Genomic DNA, 19,239 nt, shown 5'->3' on the forward strand with positions numbered 1-19,239 from the left:
TACCTTAATTCCTTTAGGAAATCAAAGCTGATTTCCTTCCTCTCTGTTGTCACACATTAGCTGCTCTGTTACTGTTGGGTAGCTGCCTACACTGGTTTGTTTTCATTTATATAACAAAAATTAGAAAGTTTGCAAAGCAGCATACTGATATTTATGATGAGATGCCAAGGGTGGAAAAGCAGAGGGCATATAGATGGGACTATGTCTACTTAGCCATCCCAGACCCTATGCAGGATGCAACAGTTAGATGGAGGAGATCCTACCTGAACGGCACAGAAACTCTCAGGCCTTGACAGCATTGTTTCATCCACATGCCACGAGGGGGCACCCCACACCACCTCCCTGCACAGCGAGTATATGCCATTTCAACCTTACTACTGCTGGCGGGAAAGATGACATAAACAAAAGGGCCAGATTTAAAAGAGAAGTATGTGGCAGTTCTCCATCCCTCTCCCTTGTTTTCCATACCAGTCTTCCTTTTACAGAGAGACAAACAATGCCAGTTGGCTTGCTATCTTAGGATCCCAAACAAGACCAAAAGGGACTTGCTTAAGTTGGCTGATACAAGCTCTGGAAATCCTGCCGACTGTACAATAAGGATGAAGAGTTTTGGCCATCTGATTGCAAATGAGGCACTTGTACCCTTTAGACAAAGTTGTGGGAGCAGATGTGACTCCCTTAAGCAGAGGAGACTATTTGATGTGGTGGGATTAGCAGAGCCAAGTGAAGGTCTCAGCCCATCTGCCCCATCTGTCCTGAGATGGAGCGTTGCCACAGCTCTTGGCTCCTACTACACGCCATACTGACTGTTGCGTATCTGCAGGTTCCTAGCAACTGCAGACTCCATGTGGCCTAATATTTTCTCCCCTTTTTCTTGTTTTAATGGGCTTAGATGAATAGAGAATGTTTCATTTTGGAAGGGTATTGAGCTGGAGGGTTGGACATATGGAAACATCGGCCAGCCTCGCAAGGGTAACCAGGTTGCCTAGGTTCGAAACACAGTCACCGGGTGAAAAGTGAAGCCTTTGGAGCTTTTGGTGTGGAAAGCAAAACTGAAGCTACAACTTGGGAGAAAGGCTGTGTGGCTTAACAGGACACTAGTCAGGCAGTGGACTTGGTTTCAAAGTGCCTAACAAGATCTTCAGAAGTACCTTGGTATCAACATAGTAATACCTAGAAGACCCTGAAAGTCAGGATGTGCCTCTGACTTGTTGTGTGATCTTGAACAAGTGATTTTCCCTTTGTCTCACCCACCCATGATCTGATTCTTTGGAGGAGGGGCTGCTTCTTACTATTTATATGTCCAGCACCTAGGCACATTCAGCCTTCATTTTAGTTGGGATCTTCAGGCAGTACCCAAATACAAATACTGATTAGGCTGGATGGTGATGTTTCCTGAAGCACAGAGATGTGTCCAAAACACAAGAGACTTGCTTTTACAAAACAAACGAAACAGAATTTATTTAATTAAAAAATAGGCAATCATCTCATTACAAAATACTGTCCAAACGGCTCTGCTAGATTATTACAAAATGAGGGATGCAGAAAACGTAACCTTCATTTCTGGTTATTGCATTTCAATAGAATTAAGTATCCACACACGCGCACACACAAATTTCTTGCACTCTCCCAGCGAGGCTGGGTTAATCACAGTTTCCTGGTTTCAATAGCTCAGCTGCTCTTGGCCACAGTACAACTCGCTTTGCAATAAGAAAACAAGCACATGTGCAAAATTTAAAGCTGCTCTAAGCAGGTGCAACTCCTGCAGAGTTGATGATGTTGCACCCTTAAATACTGGGTCCGAATTTGTCCCACCCAATGGAAGCTGCTTCTAGCAAAGTCTTAACTCACACAGATCAACTTTGCTCTGAGCAGACCTTTCCTATTAAACAGGAACTGCTGTTTGCTACAACGGATGTACCGAAAAGGGCCTCTCTCTCCCTCCCTGACAACATACCAGTTTGTTGTCAGTGGGTTCCAGTGACAATGGACGGAGCTATGCAAGCATGCACATGCATGCACACCCTCATAAGAGGTTAATCTTAAGAGATGATGCCAAAATATCCCTAACTCAGGGGAGGTCTGCTCTCTATCTTGATTTGAAGACCATCTCTATTAAGCAACCCTGTTTTTTCAGTGTTTTTTGAAACAGGCTTCACTGCTGATGGTGTGATGGATCAACCATAACTTCCTCTTACCCCGTGATTCAGTCTGTGGTGGGACAACTTCTTCAGAGTCCCCACAAGTTCCCTAAAATGAGCAGGACCTCCTGATTTGCCTTCTGCATTAAAAACAGTTACCACTGGGTTTATTATATATTATAAAAACAATGTTTTAAAATGGACAGTTGGGGTAAGACCCATGTATAAAGAAAGTCACACAGATTGGGTCACTTTCAGGTGCCCCTTTCCTCAAATTGCCATTGGGCATCCCGATAGGCATCCAAAAATCACCATTTGCTTTGCAAATCTTGTCTACATACAAACCTGCATTGGTTTCACTCAAGATGCGATTTTAAACCCATGCAACAACACTAACACAGGTATGCATATATATGTGTGTAAGAGAGAGAGAGAGAGAGAGAGAACAGTCTTAATTGGTATAAAGCTGGCTGAGAGCAGATTAGCTCATGTTTGTTATATCTTGATTTAAATCACTATAAAGTGTCCACATGAGGGATTAGTTGAACTGGTGTTCAATCAAATCAGTGCAATGTCTATGTGTAGACCAGCATGACTAGCTGACTCTCTTGCAAACCTTCCAATGCCAGTTTATTATATGCTGGTTTCATTTTTGGCTCATGAACTCAGGACAATTTTCAAAGACGATTCTACATCTCACTTCCTCTCTGAATGGGAAACCAGAGAGTCAGAGTTGTACTTGCAGCCTCCATTCTCTCCTGGATTCTCCTAGAGCTTATGTGGCACATGGGGTTGTACAGCTCAAGTGTTTAAAGTAATGACCAGATGCTCTCTGAGCTGCTGCTTTAGAAGCTACAGTTAAGTACCATGTTTAGTGGTTGAGTGTGAGTGACCCCCTCACAAAACGTCTGCCTCTGCTGCAATAAGGAAAGGATCTTGCTAGAATGGAAGCTTTCAGAGTTCAGTCTGGGAACTGGACCCATTTTAAACAGGATAAAGCACTTCACAGTGCTGGGTAGGGAGCAGTCCTGGGATGTACCCTCATGCAGAGAATCTCCTGTGCAGAAAATCCCACCTCCTTTGATCCATGCTAACCTGCCCTCTGGCAAGAGGAACACAGCCTCAACAGTGCCTGACCCCTTCTGCAACAGCTCCATAAGCTGTTGGGTTATGCTGATATGGCACAACCTCAGAAACAAAGGAGGTTGCCCCAGCTCCCTGGGGCGGCTGTGCGACTTTCTGACTACTCATCTAACAAACCCCAGCATATACGCTGTATTGGCACAGACAAAACACCATTATAAGTTAGAGAGGAGTTTGCTTAATGCACCTTCTGATGCATTTAAACACATGCACATTCGGATCAGTTTAAAAAACAAAACAATAAATTATATATAAAACATCAAATGCCCTAAGGACTATTTTGAGAAATATATAAACACACACACACACATCCAAGGCCAGAGAAAGAAAGCAAGTTGACCTCACCAGCTACCAAATGAGAAATATTGACTATATCAACATACCGAGTGGGGTATCTTTAAAGGAATCAATTCAGCTTGATAAAAGTCAAACCTTAAAACTAACTGGACAGGAAAGCACATGTGGTTTTATAAGGAGGAAACATTCAACTTGGCCTCTGATTTATAGGAGGGTTAATTATTAAAAAACAGAAAGGGAATTTAAAAACCTAGATCACAATCCTGAAAATAAGACCTGGGTAGATATATAGCTCAGACTCCTATATCTCTATAAAAGCACCCTGACTGTAGTATAAGTGGTTAAAAATTCTTTTTTGAAACTTTTTTTTGAAGTGCTTTTCTTCAAAAACGATTGGCTGTGCAGATTTTCTTAAAATGTTGACCTTTTAAAAATATTTTTTGGTTCTCAGTGATTTTTCAGTTGTTTAGTTATTGATCACGTTTCTCTCTCTTTTCTCCCCTTGCCTTTTTCAAAACGCAAGAAAAAGGGAGGGAGATTATTAAAAACAGGAGGGGAAAAAGATTTTGGGTTCCTTCACCTGCCAATATGCTTGAAAAAAAAATAAGTTTTTCACCAAAAATATAAAAAAAGTGATTTTTCCTCGTACGTCTTCATGGGTTTTTTTGACTAAATAAATAGGGCTCCATGCCCATAGCTTTGAGTGCAGGATTGGGTACCTTTGTCACTATGAAATGTTTGTGAAAGTAAAAATCAAATGCCAATGAAAACCATATTAAAACAAACAAAACATCCGTGGAGCATTATAAACTGCCCAAACCGCTGGCTGAGCACACTGGACTTCTGCTGAGTTCAAGAAGGTAGAACAACGACGACCTTCCAGAATCAGGCATTGGGAACAGAAAATGCAGTTGACCCTCCACATTTCCTCCTCCCCTACAAAACACCAGGTGTGAATGAAATCATTTAAAAAACTGCTACAAATTATTTCGACTGCATTATCTGATGTGCTCGTTCACTTAAGCCTCTTTCCGCTACCTGATCCTTTCCCAGAGGTGCACTGCACATCCTAAGGCACTCAAACAGTTAACGGGCATGCAACTGCATCTTTGGAAAGTGTTAAACAAGGCTGGATTAACCACTGGTCTAGTGAGGATGGTGCCTAGGGGGTTAGACTGACAGGAGTGTCCTACATTTTTTCCCTTCATCGCACAAGTTGTAAATTGCACTGGGGGCTGGGGGGGGGGGGGAACTGTCTGGATATTTGGGTGGGAGAAGGGAGAAGGGACAAAGAGGAGAAGCAAACCATGATACCGAATCCCCAGCTAGGCTGAGTTCTGGATAACAAAGCTCTTTCAGTTCTCACCTCATCTCCATTCCAACCTTTAACATATATATATATATATATATATATATATATATATATATATGGACCCCTAAGACATCACAAGCACTCTCTGAGGTAAACTTCGCTGCAAACAGGCCTTCAGCTCTTATTGCAATAGGGCCTGCACAAAATAAGACTTGCTCTAGGAAGAGCTCAGCTTGTAAACAGGGTTTGGACCACCAGGGCTGCTTTCAGCAGCCCTGTCACATGCTGTATATTGGGATATCTCCATGTAGAAGTGGACAGATTTGAGCAACATGATAGGTTAAGGCCTAGGTGGGAATGATGCAGGGGCTCCTGGGTGGGATCTCACAGTGCAGCGAGAAAGCCATGGGCTTAATACCGGTATCCCAAGACAGGCAATAAGGAGAAGCCCCCTTCTTAAGGAGGATAGGTGCTAAAATGTTACAGAAAATAGAAGGTTCTCTCGAGACAAAACCGGGGAGTTCTAAAGTGCGGGTCTTAGCCCCTTGGGAAGCTGGGAAGGCTCCTAGTCTAGTACCCAAGGAGTGTCACCACTTGCCTTCATCTCAAATAATCCTTTAGAAAAAAATCCACAGAAACTAAAAGCTACTGACCAAGTACAGAGGAGCTGGACCGAACCCTAGCTGCCCCTTCAGTGCAATGGGCACCCCCTCTGCTACCCTGGAGCCTCCTGCAGCCCAGAGCAATCAGAAGGTTGCTAATTAAGGCAACTGTAATATGGGAGAATGGTTTCAGAGATGGGCAGAGATGACTGTGTAGACAGGGCTTCAGACACAGCTCCTGGAGATCCAGCAAGGAGGCTCCAAGCACGGGGTCCTCAGGAAGTGAAATGGAGGCCCTCCTCCCACACACCCAACGCCATAATGGGACGTTGGAAGCTGAAGAAGAGGCATGTTATTCTTTGGCAAATCAGTTCCCAAGACAGTTCTCGGGGTCTCATCTCCAGGTGTTTTACCAGGCCTGGTCTGCTGAATCAGACTGCTTCCTCCACGTGCCAAGGAAGCCAACTCCCAGGTCCCGTCAGAAAAGGCAGGATCCCCTCAGGCCCTTGGCCTTACTCAGTTCAGAGGTCAGTGACCTGCTCATCTGCTTGGTGGTGAGCTTTACACTCTTGGCAGCCTCCACGGCTTTGTTCAAAGACCAGTTGAGGTCCTCAAGGTCGTCAAGATCAAGTGTCAAGGAGCGGTGGTGCCTATGCGCCTGCTGCCAGTCAGTCCGGGGCTTCAGCTCTGGCACCCTGTACCCACTGGGGTAATGGAGAGGAAGGCCAGCCGGGGTGGGGACTGAGGTAGATGCTGCTGGAGAACAGTAGCTGGAAAAAGCAAAGACAAAACATGGTGTTTCCAAGCAGCCACATTGAAGAGATGTGTATTTTCTTATGCATCAGCCTGGGCAGCATGTCCTGATGTTTCAGCCACTCTGACCTGTTCCGAGTAATTCTATCCCTGTACAGGGCATGGGAGGTTTGGCAAAGCTGCTGGCAGGCACCTACCAGACTGAATCCCTGGTGCTGTGTGCGCCTGTGCGCTGACATTGAGACTCACTTCCATGACCATGGGACCCTCACAGCCTCTCCCGCCAAAGGAAGTGCAAAATCTCCATTCATTACTAAGGCACTGGAAGCTGGGGAAGAACGTTAGTCTTGTGGTTAAGGCAGTGTTCTAGGATTCAGATTCAACACCTGACTTTGACACAGGCTCCTTGTGTGACCTTGGGGAAGTTGCTGCATTTCTCACTTTCTGTTTATATCTTTTCTCCCTTTCTCTTCCCCCTTCTGGGTCCTGTCTATGTAGACCTTTGCTTCTTGAAGCTGGGACTGTTTTATCTGTGCATTTGTACAGTGCCTGACACACTGAAAGCCTGACCTCCATGGGGTCTTCTAGATGCTATAGGAGCACAAATAATTAGAATGTGCCTTTTGTTGCTTTGCAGGAGATATCTGCATACTCCTGCACACACATTAGCGTCTATCCAGCGGGGACAATGGTTATGCCCACGCACAGATCCACGACCTACACACTGCAGCTGTCAGCTGTCACGTGGTCTCCTGGCAGAAGGCAGCCCATATTCTGGCCACGGTGCAAGGTGTTCTGTGAGTTGACTTTGCACAGTGCTTATGCAGGAGGGACCCCCACTGTCATGGACTGGAGGCACAAGGACATGTCTACGTAAAGTCCTGCCGAGGACTTTACGTAGACATGGGTTCTTTACTAGGGAGTTTGGGTTCTGATTCTATCTGAGGGACATATACAGCCACTATTACTATAGCAAACATGTGCCACAATTTTTTAATGCATTACAACATCCCTTAAGAAGCAGGAGCACTGGTCTTACAGAGGGGAAGTGAAGCACAAGGAGACAGTGACTCACCCAAGGTCAGAACACCAAACAGGGAACTCAAACCATTCTCCCATGCTCAAGCTGGTACCCTAACCACTGGGCCAACCCTCCTGGTTGTGGCTTCTAGGTTGCCGCCCATAGTTACAGAAGGAAAAGCTTCATATCCCCTCCCCAGAGTGATGCTAGGAAAAGAGAAGGGGCAGCTCTTACACAAGGGGTGGTGCATAGTGCACCAGAGGAACTGCTGGAATGTAGTTGACGGCTGTGGCAGAAGGTGGGGTCGGCAGGTACCAAAGTCCAGGCGGCTGCTGCTGCCACTTCTCGGCTTTGCGACTGGGGCCAGAGCGCTGGGAAGAAGCACTCTCTGTGCCATGATCTGCTACTGTGGAGAAGAATGAGACCAGGTAAGAGCCACCCCGTAATTTCTGCCATATGGGGACGAAGCCAAAGGGACTAACTGTCTCTGGTGCTACTCCACTGCTGTCAGGGGCTCTCACAGCAGAGCTGATTGTAGCCCAAGGATAGAGGAAGAGGATGTCACCTGCTTACATGAACATGTTGATATAATCTCTCTGTGTTGAATCAGGCCTGTGTGCACTGGGCTGGAGACCCTGTATTGAGGCCTGAAACTGTAGTAGGTATAAGTTAACTCAGACCATGATCCAGCGTTTAGGGGAAGGCCACTAAGTTCTGCCACACAGAGGAAGGATCATAGCTGGGGCTCCCCCACTACTACTTATAGCCACTCCTGCTGAGAGAGGTGAGATAGGAGTAGCTGGGAAGTTCTCAGAGTCAGCAGTCCTACATCTTTCCTGTCCATGACTCCTGCTGGCAGGAGCTTGGACTCAAGGGGCCGTGAAGTCCCCTGCAGGCAGTACTCCAGTAACATTCCCTACAGTGATGACTGCTGGGAACAGCATAGGTATGAACCGTTTCTCAGTGTGGCTTCGGCCAGTTTGTCTCTCTCCTATGGGAACTACTTACCAGGGGACTCGCAGGCATGGCTACTCTTTAATAAACAGGGACCTCAAATGGATCACACTAGTTACTCACCATTCGCTGCTTTGCCCGTAGTTTTAGAAGTTGGAGTGCTTCTGGTCCCACTGCAGGCTGGACAGTTTATCTTCTTTGGAGTGCTATGCTGAGAGGATCTCAAGATGTCCCCTGCTGATGCACTGCCTGCACACAGAGAACAAGGCTCTGGTAAAACAACCCCGCCAAGATCTGCAGTGCGTGGGGCAGCAGGAATACGCTGGACTCATCAGCAAAGTAGCAACTTTGTTCTTAAACTAGACTGGGTGGCTCACAGAGAGCAAAAGCTGATTGCAAGGCACTGTGGCCAGTGATATGCAAATTACAAGATGCATATTTAGAGTTCAGCTGGGAGTTACTGGACACAATACAGATAAACCTCCCCTACTCCCTCCCCCCCACCCCGTGCGCCTTAGAAACACTCTGGGAAGGTAAGTATTCAAGCCATATAAGGTGGTATATGATTTTGATTGGAAAAAACAGGTGCGAGTTAATCTTTGGCCAAGTTGAACAGCTTGATACAGGTTCCTACTTGCCCAGCAAGCTGGACGTATTTTGTGTAATGTCTCTTGCTAGCACAAAGAAAGGAGAGGCATGCAGCAGGCTGTAACACAGGGCTTGCTCATGATAACAAGTGCAAACACTGGCTTTAGCACCACAGGACGGCTTCAAGATTGCACCCAAAAGTCAATTCCAACCCCCAAAGTTGCAGTTGCTTTCACAACATCCCGTGTTCTCTAGCCTATATTATGTAATAAACTATAATAATGAACGACTGCCAAAGAGTCACATGCAGCACAGGAGAGAACACAAGAAATGCAGGCAATATGAATTCCCAGTGTCAGAACAGAAGGTACCACATGTGTTTTTGCAATAGGAATGAAGTCCCAATAGTACTCAGGCTCTAACCTACTTCTATAAACCCTGGATGAGTTCCCAGTCGAGTAGCTACTGACTAACCTTGATACTGCACAGATAGAGCCTGTTTCTACTCTGGCCAGAGATGGAGTATGCTGGAGGCACCTCCAACCCCCAGGTGAGTTGCATGAGTGCTGACCTTTCCAGTCACTCTATTCAGAAAGGGTATGCATTTCAGTGAGGAGTGCTCTCTCTCTCTCTCTGTCTCTAATCAGTGTTTGCAGGCTTAGTTATTCAATTATTTCATGTCTTAGGTAATTACTAACAACTTCATTAGCTGGTATTTGTAAAGCCCTTGGAGATCTCATAGAAAAGCAGATTTTGCATGTTGCTAGCCTTTTATTTCACAAGCCCCAAGCGCTAAGCAAAGATCTGGAACAGGCCATTTCTGGGGCAGAGACTGAGGACGAGCACACGGTGTATTTACCAGATTGTGTCCTGGGGCTGTGGCAATGGATGCAAGAAGGCGAGCCAGTGTCTTCCTTCGGTTCTAGGGATGCGGGAGTCGATAAGTGGTACTTTGTCCCTGCAAAACCCAACAAAAGCTTTCTCAGTGCTCCTCACAGAACGTGTGGCTTGGGGTGGGGTAATGAAAAGAAAGGGAAAGGTCAGGCTTCATGCTGTAGTTCAAGACTGAGCTACAGGGTTCAGATCAGCAGGGAGAGGAATGGGTAAGTCTTTCGTTGGGGAAGTACAGTGTCAAGTGTCCCAGCTGGGCATAGGAAGGGAAACCCACTTAGGACAGCAACCGGATCTGGTTAGTTACCAGAGAGGCCACACCAAGACCTCATTGGACTTGCTGTGTGCTTACCTGTGTAATGGCCTTTGAATGTTGCTGCATTTGGGATCTTCTTGGAGGAAAACACTGCTCTGGGCCTCCCATCCAGAAGTCTTGGTGGGGAGTAGTCTGATTCTGAAGCTGCAGCATGTGGAGAAGAGAGAGCACTGGATTAGACAGCCAGGGCACTACTCTGTGTGTCCTGTAGGTACTGTGGGATGCATACTCTGATTTTCTCAGCAAGCATCAGTACACATGGTATTAGGGGACAGGATAGGGCTGACTGCCACAAATTCCAGTGATGCATGTAGGATCAAGAGAAAAAGGCACAGGCATCAGAGTCAGATCCAGGACCAGGTTGGGTCAATGAGACCAGCTTTCTCATGGGTCAGGAGGGCTGGATCTGGATGTGAGCCCATCTGCACAATTGGCAGAGAGTACCCTGGTAGATGGGCTGCCCACACGAGTGCTCACCACCCACATGCATAGCAAGTGCTCATGCAAACATCCAGTTCTCCCTTTTAGGGAGGGTAAATTGAAGAGGAGTGGAAAGAAAATAAAAGTCCTGCTGCCCCAGTGCTTCTCAGAAGCACTGAGGGAAGCCAGGGTGGCCGCAAAGGGGGCAGGCCCCAAAAGATCTACTTACTGAGATCCAGCTCAGGCCCATCCCGCGGGAGTGATGCTGACCTTGCCCGCCTCGCTGGCTGGATCACTGGGGCTGGCTCCCCACATTCACCTGGGCTCCTCTCTGCAGGTTTTCTGGGAAAGGGACAGGCACAGAATGATCTTCCAGTACACGGCCCATCTGATTTGGGTGCGTTTAACTGCACACACAGTCACTTACCTGACAGTTGCTGGGCTCCTGGCTGAGGAACCATTCTCCAAAGGCTTCCTTTTGGTCTTTGCAGTGCGTGGAGATGCCTTTCCTGTTGGGTAGCCTTGGGGTCGATGCAAACTCTCCTCCAGCCTCTGCCGAAGCCGCAAAACCTCTTCCTGCAGAGCCCGGATGGCCTGGCTGAAGTGGGAAAGGAGAATCAGGAACCAGTTTCCCTAGAGCTCAAGAATAATGTTGGATTGAGAAGAAAAGGGGGAAGTTCCCATGTTTTCCCCTATCTGAAGTCACAGAGACAGTCCCAGCTCTGCTGTGCCAGGCTGCCTGTCACCCAGAGGTCAGCTGAGCTTCAGAGACAACAGCACTGCTCAACGTGACTTAGCCACTCAAGAATCACAAGAAGCCACCGACTGAAGCTACTTTGAGGATGCACTGCACAAGGGAGACAGTGGTGCAGAGTCCATTTCCCTTCAGAGTGGCCTCTGGATGATGGTAGGAGGCTCCCTGAGATGTAGGTTTTACACTCAGCCTTTCTGAATGGTTGCAAAGACTTCAACCATGAGGACTGACCAGCTTTCTCTGAAGCTCTGGAGTTTATTTAGTGCTCTTCCTGTGCCTACAAGGAACCTGATATGTGAGTCTATAAATCCAAGCCTTATTCCTCTTATTAAATGTGCAAGACAACCAAGAATGTTTAAACTGCTGCATTATTCTGCTGGATAGCCTACCATCTGGGAGGGAAAACATGCTTGCATTAACCCTGACAATGCTGGCATTTTCCAGGCTGGCAGACAAATGTAATCTTGGACTAGCATGTGACTATATTCTCAGGTCTTCAGAGGATTAAGTGCTTCCCTTTTTTAGTAGCTCTCTCTTCACTGTCAAAGGAGTGAGAAGGGGCCCCTCGGTCCTTAAGGAATTGCAGCTGAACATTGAGTCTTGAAATGTCTTCAGGCATTCAGCTCTCCCCCTCAGGGAAGTCTGGCCCCTTTAAGGTATCTCAAACAGAGCGCACAAAATCACTGACCCCTTTTAATTGTTCCTGGCTTGGGCTGTTCCCTGTGAGTGGTGATGGGGGAACCTCAAAACAGCCAAAGGTTCTGGCTGAACGAACACTGAAAAGGCCAGGGGATTCTCCAACCCTTCACCAAACGCTCTGGCCTCTTGGTTCTGCAAAGCTGGGCATGACCTCTTTTAGAAGCAAGACTCTGCTCCACATGGCACTACGGAGAGCTACCCTTTCCTCTTCCTTTTCCAGTCCTGGTTGCATCCCAGAAGTCTGCAGCACAGGAGAATGGGATGCAAACAGCAAAAACTCAGGCCGGGCCAACTACACTGGCTGTCATTCAAGCCCACTCAAATATCTTGAGTGAAAGGTTTACTGAAATCAGTGGCTACTTAGGGACATTCTTAGAGATCATCAGCTGCACATAACAACCCCATGCAGATTTTCCCTGCTGCCAAAACTACAAGGGCCTGCCACCTGAGCTAAAGGAGAATCAGTCGCCATTACAGGATCTATGAGGCACAGCTGAGCAGCATGAATTCCCCCCAGGCAAAGACAGCAAGACATGCACTCTTCCATTCATTATGGGACACAGACACCTGCTTGTGCCAGCTCATTTTTGGGGGGTGATTGTGTACTTGCCAATACACAGCTCATGCTGTTGCCTTTTAGCAAGGAAAATATATGACCTGAGGAAACAACACAGTAGGGGTCAGATATTTAGCTGGAGATGCTGGATTGCATCAGTGCAGCCAGGCTGATTTACATCAGTTGAGGATTCAGCCTTGTAGGTTTAAAATGACAAAAAAAAATGCAAACTGTTCTGCAGAGCCCACAGAAACACTCTACAAGGCTTAGGCAACCTCAGAGGGCCTGAGCCCTCCCTCTCTCCAAGCTTGCGCTGCTGAGTCTGCTTCCAACTGAGCTGTACGATCAGACACAGGCTGCGTGGCTCTTGCAGAACTAGCTCTTTCCCTCCGTGCCCGTGTAAGCTGCAGGAGAGTTAACCATTTGCGTGTGTGGCTGGTGTGAGGCAGCCGCTCGGTAAGATGAGGGGTTAGTGAGGGATAGAGTGGCCAGATCAGTTTGCTCAGAGTAAAGCTCCTTGGATCTATGCTACTGGCCACATAAGACAAGTGCATAAAAATCAAGGCTTTTAGTCCTCCTGGCAGCTGCCACAGCCAACAACTCTGCTGCCAAGAGCACTGCTTCCCGACCCGCTTTTCCCATGAGTCCATCACATCCTCATTGCAGCGAACATTCAGAGCCTGCTTGACTGGCATTGATTTAGCAGTGCCTTACAACCGAGAACTGTATGTGATGCTCCCAGATCCTGCTCCTTAAGGTTACTCCCACTCATAAGAGCTGCAATGCCAACTCTGTCCCTGATTTGCCCAGCAGGTCCTGATCTGGCCCTGGCCAAGTTCAAAGGCACAGCTGAGTCACTGAAAAGCCTTCTGCCAAAAGGCCAGTACTTATCCACCCCCTTCAGTCAGGACTGTCCTCATATCCATCTGAAGTCACCAGTAAAACGAGCAGGTCTGTCCCTCACCTGTGGGGCTGTCCATTTGCAGGATGGAGCCTGCAACCCTCTACATTGGGGCTGACTAATACGCACGTGAGGGAGAAAGCTGGAAACAGCACTGTGATATCAATTCTCTCTGCTTCCTTCTTCCCTCTGCCTGGCTCCACTGACATCCTATTATTCGTGAGGCTGCCTCAGTCCTCCGGTGGATTTGAGACCTGTCCCCCCTGTGAGGCACAGGGAGTCATTTCTGGATTTACCTCCTGGGAGAGATCTACTGTATGGGATGTGGCCAGGCCTTTCGGCACTTCCTGACTCAGAGAAGCAAGGAACCAGCCTTTCTCTAGCAACATGGGCTGAAAGCATTCTCCATCCAAAGACAGGCCAGCATTAACCAGTCCTCAAGTCTCAAAGAGCTGGGTGACAACTGGAGAAATGGGATCTCTGCCCGACTAGGGTCACTGGAAGAGGTCGAGTGCTTGCGTCTTGCCAAAGAGCAAAGAGAACAGCACGTCTTCTCCCCAGCCCCGGCACTGCCACAGCCGTGTCCAAGAGGCAGCGTCTTAGCAACGCTCCCAGAAATGTTTGCTGTCATTGTGCAAGGAGAGGGCGTAAAACAGGCCGGACGGCTCCACCTCAGGCCTCCTCTGCTCAGGTAAACAGCCCCCCTTCTCCTACACCCAGCGGGGCTGCCTGGCTCACTGTGAACTAATGACACTCAGGGGAAAAACCTAGGACAGCGCTTTCCTTCAAAGAAACCATTGCCCTGGAGACTGCCTCTGGGACTGGCTTGGTGATGACACAGCTGATGTGGAGTCCAGGGTATGACTGTCTCTCCATATCATGATGGCTGTAGAGAGGGGAAACAGTGCCGGTTCTCAGTACAGGCAGTCCTCGACTTACAACGTTTCAAGTTACGTTTATAAATTGACACTGTTTCAACTTTATGACATCAGTTTCGACTTTATAATGCTTGATCCGACGCGACGCCACACCAGCAAACAAATTCGCTGCATCGCCCATCTCCCTGGAGAACATCTGTCCAAACTTCCTTGGACACGTTCTTTCAGAAAGCAGACAAGACTCCAGAAAAACTTGCAGCCAAGACTCCTGGGAAGACTCCAGCCAGAAACCCTTCAAAAAGTCCAACCAAGAGCCTTTCAAAAAGTCCAGCAAAGTCACCTCAAAGAAGCCCTTCCAAATCAATGATTGCTATTTACAATAAAAATACATTAATGTAGCTATATTACTCATCTATAATTGATCGAGCACAAAATTCTGGGGTATTTTTAATGAAAATAGGGTATTGGGCCTTGGTTCAGGAACCAATCCCCCATTTATAACATTGTTTCTTATGAGAAAATTGGTTCCGAGTTACGCAGATTTCAGGAACCAAATGTGTCGGAAGTCCGAGGACTGCCTGTACTGAGACAACATGTTCACTGGATGGAAGTGGACGTGGACCCTCTCGCAATGCTTAGCCCACGCCAGGAGGGGTCACTTACTCTCGTTCCCTGCGAGAGGCCAGGAGGTCATGGTGAGCCCGGACTGGAGAAGGAGACAGGGTGGTGGAGCTGGGTGGACACCTTGCTTTGCTGGGATGGTGATCGTAGGTGCTGTCCCCGCTTTGTCCCTCAGCTTCAGAGTCTGTGTGAGCTGGTGAAGGAAGAAGACAGCGGACTACTTTAAATGATGCTGATTTTGGGGTGCCTCTTTGAAGGTGCATTTCCCTGGCGATAGAGCCATTTTCACCTATGGCCCAGGCAACTTCCCTCACGTTGCCCTGCTGGGATGGCTCAGCTCCACCCTGGAGGGACCCCTCTGGGACAGCAGATGACTTCAAACTCCACGTGCTACTAGGGCCTGGGCCCTGCTTAGCACAAAAGTCCAAGCGGTGCCATTGCAGACATCGGCCTGTGAATCCTCCCTCCCCAGCCCCAAGCTTACTTTGCAGAGGCCGCTAAACAGCTTGAAAACCACCAGACAAATACTGACAAGAGATGGCCAAAATCTTCTCAACCCACTAACTTTTTTTCCTCAGAACTGAAAACTCGAGTAGCAAAGCCAAAGTTTGGCCCACCCTTTTCAGGTTTTCATTGAAATGGTAAAAATGCTGAAATGTTCACCTCTTTAGAAATGTATTTTTAACTCAAAGCAGTTGTAAAACTGTTTTTATAGAAAAAAAGAGAGAATAAAAAAATTCTATGGAGAAAAATCAAGCATTTCTTTAAAAGTATTATTATTAACAATTATTGTTGCTGTTATTAGTGCTGGTATAATTAAGATCAGCCCCAGTGTCAGCACCCACAAGTTGCCCCTTCCCTTCTTGCTGCGGAGAGAAAGGAAGTAAAGGAAGTGAACTCTGTTCCCAGAGGCCACGGATGTGCCTCATGTTGCGGGTGGTCCAAACCCGAGGTGTCTTCTACTCACTACTGTCTGCATCTGGTGCCATCTCGCTGGTGATACTACTGTTTGTCCACTGAGGAGGGGAGCTGGTCTGGGAGGGGCTGCTGTGGGGCAGGCTGTGTCTCCGGGCACTGCTCCTTGGTGGGACCTGCCTGGGGGGTGTGTACATGCCCCGCAGCCCCTTTTCTGAGGATAACGGGCTGGTGTCTTTCTTCAGAGAGGCACGGAGGACAGCAGGGGGGGATGCAGAGGCAGACTTCTGCAGCATGCCAGGCATCCTGGGAACAAGGCAAACAGACTGGTGTCACTGAAGGAGCCTCACCAAGATGCCGGGTTACCCATCCAGCCGCACATCTTTCCTGCCCCCTCGTCCCTACCACAGCTGCTACTCCATAACTTTCCCCATTCACCGATCAACCTCCTCTCTTCCTTGGTCTCTAATATTACAATCTTGGTCTTCTCATCCCTAATTCAGTGCTCATTCCTTGTTTCCCATATGTCCTATGTACTCAGGATCCCCATCCCCATTTTGATCACCTGCTTTTGCAGTTTTTCCCTCATCCGCACTCACTGAACATCAATCCTCCTTCAGCCCCATATTCTCAAGCTCCTTTCCCTCCATGTGTGCTATCTCATCATACATTCCTTCAGCCCTGGGGCCTTCAGCTTGGCATCCAAAGCCAGAAGGTAAAGGCAGATGAGATGAGAGCAGGTTAAAGGAGCTGACAGGGAAGAAAGAGAGACAAGAATCCGTACCCAGTGTGAGAGGGGTGATGTTCTGGGGTGCGTGTCAGTGGGGACACCCTGCTCGCCTCTGAGCCCACAAATCCACTGTCCGTTTCTGGTGATACAATGCGTTGATCCTGCAAGAGAAGAGGCACAGTATAACTAGATCCAATCCAAATCAATGCAATGGATGATAATCATGAAGACAGGGATGGCAGTCCAGCTGCTACGGCAGAAGACAATAAGCGAGATCCTGTTCTAAGTATTAGGTGTCTAGGTGGCCTTCTGTCTCAGAGGTGTCTCTAAAAACCTGTTAGCACCAAAGGTAGACAGGGCCTCCTCCTCCCCCTCCCTGCTGCTCCTCATGACTTCATCTTAAGGTTAAGATGGTGGCATGTTACAAAGGCTGGCTCAACAATGTTTCTCTAGGAAGCCGAGCAGGTTGGCATAGGATCATACTTAGGTACCTAGGTCCACTTTGACACCTAACAAGTAGAACAGGATCTGACCTGAGGTCTTCAGGGACTCAGGTTCAAGCCTCTCCTCTGCTACAAGTTTCCTGTGCAACTTCAGACAAGTCCTTCTTGAAGGAGTCAGAAATACTTCCAGCTTCAGCAGAGAGCATCCCTGGTTGGATAACTCCACCCTGTCCCCACCAACACTCCTGCTCTTCAAACACCGACACTGTCATTCTGTTCTCTTTGAGGAACCTGTTGCCTGATAGGACAGTGTACTGTTAAACAGCTTCCAGCATCACATACCAGACCTGGCTGCACTTGTGGCAGCCCTGTAGATGTATCCTGAAGAGCTGGGAGCCCTGCTGCTGTTTCACATGCCTCTTGGGAACTCACCTCGGACTGTGAAGCTTTTGTCTGATGGAAAGGCTTCCGCGGAAGATGGTCAGAAGCAGTGCTGCCTGCCACACTGGCCATGCTGCTTTGGCGGGAGAGTGGTTCCTGCTGCCCCCGGAAAGCTGCCTTGGGGATTACAGCCAGGGGCCTGGCCTTGATGGGCATTGTCCGAGGGAGTGACTCTTCACCCCGGACAGAGGGTGGACAGCTACTCCTCCCAACCAGCTGCTGGTGTTCCTCTGGGGGGAGGTGGTGCAGCTTCCTCTCCTGGGGCTGTCTGTTAGGGTGAGAAAGCAAAAGCAATCAGAGCCTTTATTCACAAGTGTCCCACATCATCACTCAGCTGACATGCAGCCTTCCACTCCCTGCAGATGCACCATTGGGCCAGGAAACATGGCTGACTCCCCGCAGCCTCACCTTTTCCTGCTCACAGCAGGTCAGAGAACACCTGAGCATCCGAGGTCAGATGTTCCCGGCATTCTAGAAACGTTGGACCTTCAAAGCACAAGGGGACCGATTCTGCTCCTACTGGAGCATCCATTGCTTCAGCTGAAGCAGTGTGGTACTGCAGGGTCTGAATGCCTCTGAAGTGCCACACCATGACATTACCATTTGTATACTGGATTTTCAGGGCATTCACAATCAGTTGTCACCTTTGAAAATGTTGGCCTAGCTGTGTAGTCTGTCTGGCAGCAGAGAAAATTATCGATCAGTGCAGGGCTGCCTATCTAAAAAAGGACAGGACTGACACGGGTATAAGCCCCCTCATTCATCCGTGGACAATTAACTCTGAACCCTACAGACAACAAGGCAAACACCAGAAAGTACATCATAGCCAAGTAATTTAACAAAACCAGAAAGCTCAGTGATTGAGTCCACCACAAGAAAGTCTTTTATATTTTCTTAACAAATATATTTTTAATAATGAAAAACATTTGCAATGAATCGCCTTCCCCACCCAGTGGACCCCTATATTTAGGGCATAAAGTAATGCTATCCTTGGTGCCTTATTAAAATCTCCCCCCACCATCCCATAATGAATATTATTTGCAGGGCATATACTTCATGCTCCTGTATTACTTACGGCTGGGGTGTCCCACGGTTGGTCCCGCGGCTAGTTTCTTTCTCCAGTGACAATGTCCTGTGAGCACTCTCATCCACCCCAGCATCCCCCGCTGCATGGCCATCCACTTCCTGTGAGGATCTGTTCTCTTCCAAGCCCAGCTGTTCCACGCTCAGAGATTCAGGCAAAGACTTGAAATTGTTGTACCTGATTGCATGAGAGAAGCAAAACATGCACTCAGTCTAGCCTGAGGTCACCACCCTACTGGCAGCAGCCCTGTGTTGTGGCACCTGTGCCCACCATAAACATAGAGGGCCGAGCACTAAATTGCTCGCTACCCCTCAGGGCGATGCTCCAGCTCCTGCTAGGATTTGGGTGTGTTTCACAGGATGCACTGGCAACATGAGAAGAAGGGACATTGATTGCTCTGTCAGAGCAGGGTGTAGCATGGGCAAGTGCCATGCCAACTTTAACATTGTTTCGCAGGGCAGCACTTACTGGTCCAGCAGACTATCAAAGCCCTCCTCCACTTGAAGCTGTTTGTGTTGAAGTGGCTTGGGAAGCTCCTCTTTTTCTCCTTCAGTGTCTCCGCTGGCTGAGCTCACCTCTGCGTCCACTTGTTGGAAATGGTTGTCCCTTGTAGCAGAGCTCTAGAGAATAGAAAGAGGCAAGGTCAGCCTGCCCAAACCAAAAAACACCTCACCTGCAGGGATGCTGCAGCCAGTGCCTGTACAGGGACCTAGATTCTTCCTAAATCAAGTCACCCTGGAAGAGTCACTGTAACCAATGCACTGGTTGGCAAGAAAGCT

The 19,239-nt window shown here is 48.1% G+C and overlaps 1 protein-coding gene across 6 annotated transcripts in view; it reads right to left on the reverse strand.

Annotated features, from left to right (window-relative positions):
* Positions 1 to 1,434: 1,434 nt before the first annotated feature.
* Positions 1,435 to 19,239, reverse strand: part of AKNA (AT-hook transcription factor) — a 58,330-nt gene continuing 40,525 nt past the window's right edge. For 4 of the 6 annotated variants that reach the window (XM_059715553.1, XM_019475842.2, XM_059715554.1 and 1 more), the window contains 13 exons: positions 18,929 to 19,080; positions 18,452 to 18,637; positions 17,368 to 17,644; positions 16,547 to 16,653; positions 15,815 to 16,068; positions 14,890 to 15,040; positions 10,866 to 11,036; positions 10,668 to 10,780; positions 10,055 to 10,162; positions 9,671 to 9,769; positions 8,347 to 8,472; positions 7,504 to 7,675; positions 1,435 to 6,265 (listed from right to left, as the gene is read on the reverse strand). In XM_059715553.1, coding sequence (XP_059571536.1) covers positions 5,974 to 6,265; positions 7,504 to 7,675; positions 8,347 to 8,472; positions 9,671 to 9,769; positions 10,055 to 10,162; positions 10,668 to 10,780; positions 10,866 to 11,036; positions 14,890 to 15,040; positions 15,815 to 16,068; positions 16,547 to 16,653; positions 17,368 to 17,644; positions 18,452 to 18,637; positions 18,929 to 19,080 — 2,208 coding nt within the window. In that variant the 3' untranslated portion in view covers positions 1,435 to 5,973. Of the gene's footprint in view, positions 6,266 to 7,503; positions 7,676 to 8,346; positions 8,473 to 9,670; positions 9,770 to 10,054; positions 10,163 to 10,667; positions 10,781 to 10,865; positions 11,037 to 14,889; positions 15,041 to 15,814; positions 16,069 to 16,546; positions 16,654 to 17,367; positions 17,645 to 18,451; positions 18,638 to 18,928; positions 19,081 to 19,239 lie in introns of those variants that run through there. The other 2 variants (XM_014608217.3, XM_059715555.1) reach the window with 2 other exon arrangements.

Source organism: Alligator mississippiensis, chromosome 12 (genome assembly GCF_030867095.1).
Source record: "Alligator mississippiensis isolate rAllMis1 chromosome 12, rAllMis1, whole genome shotgun sequence".
NCBI lineage: Eukaryota > Metazoa > Chordata > Crocodylia > Alligatoridae > Alligator > Alligator mississippiensis.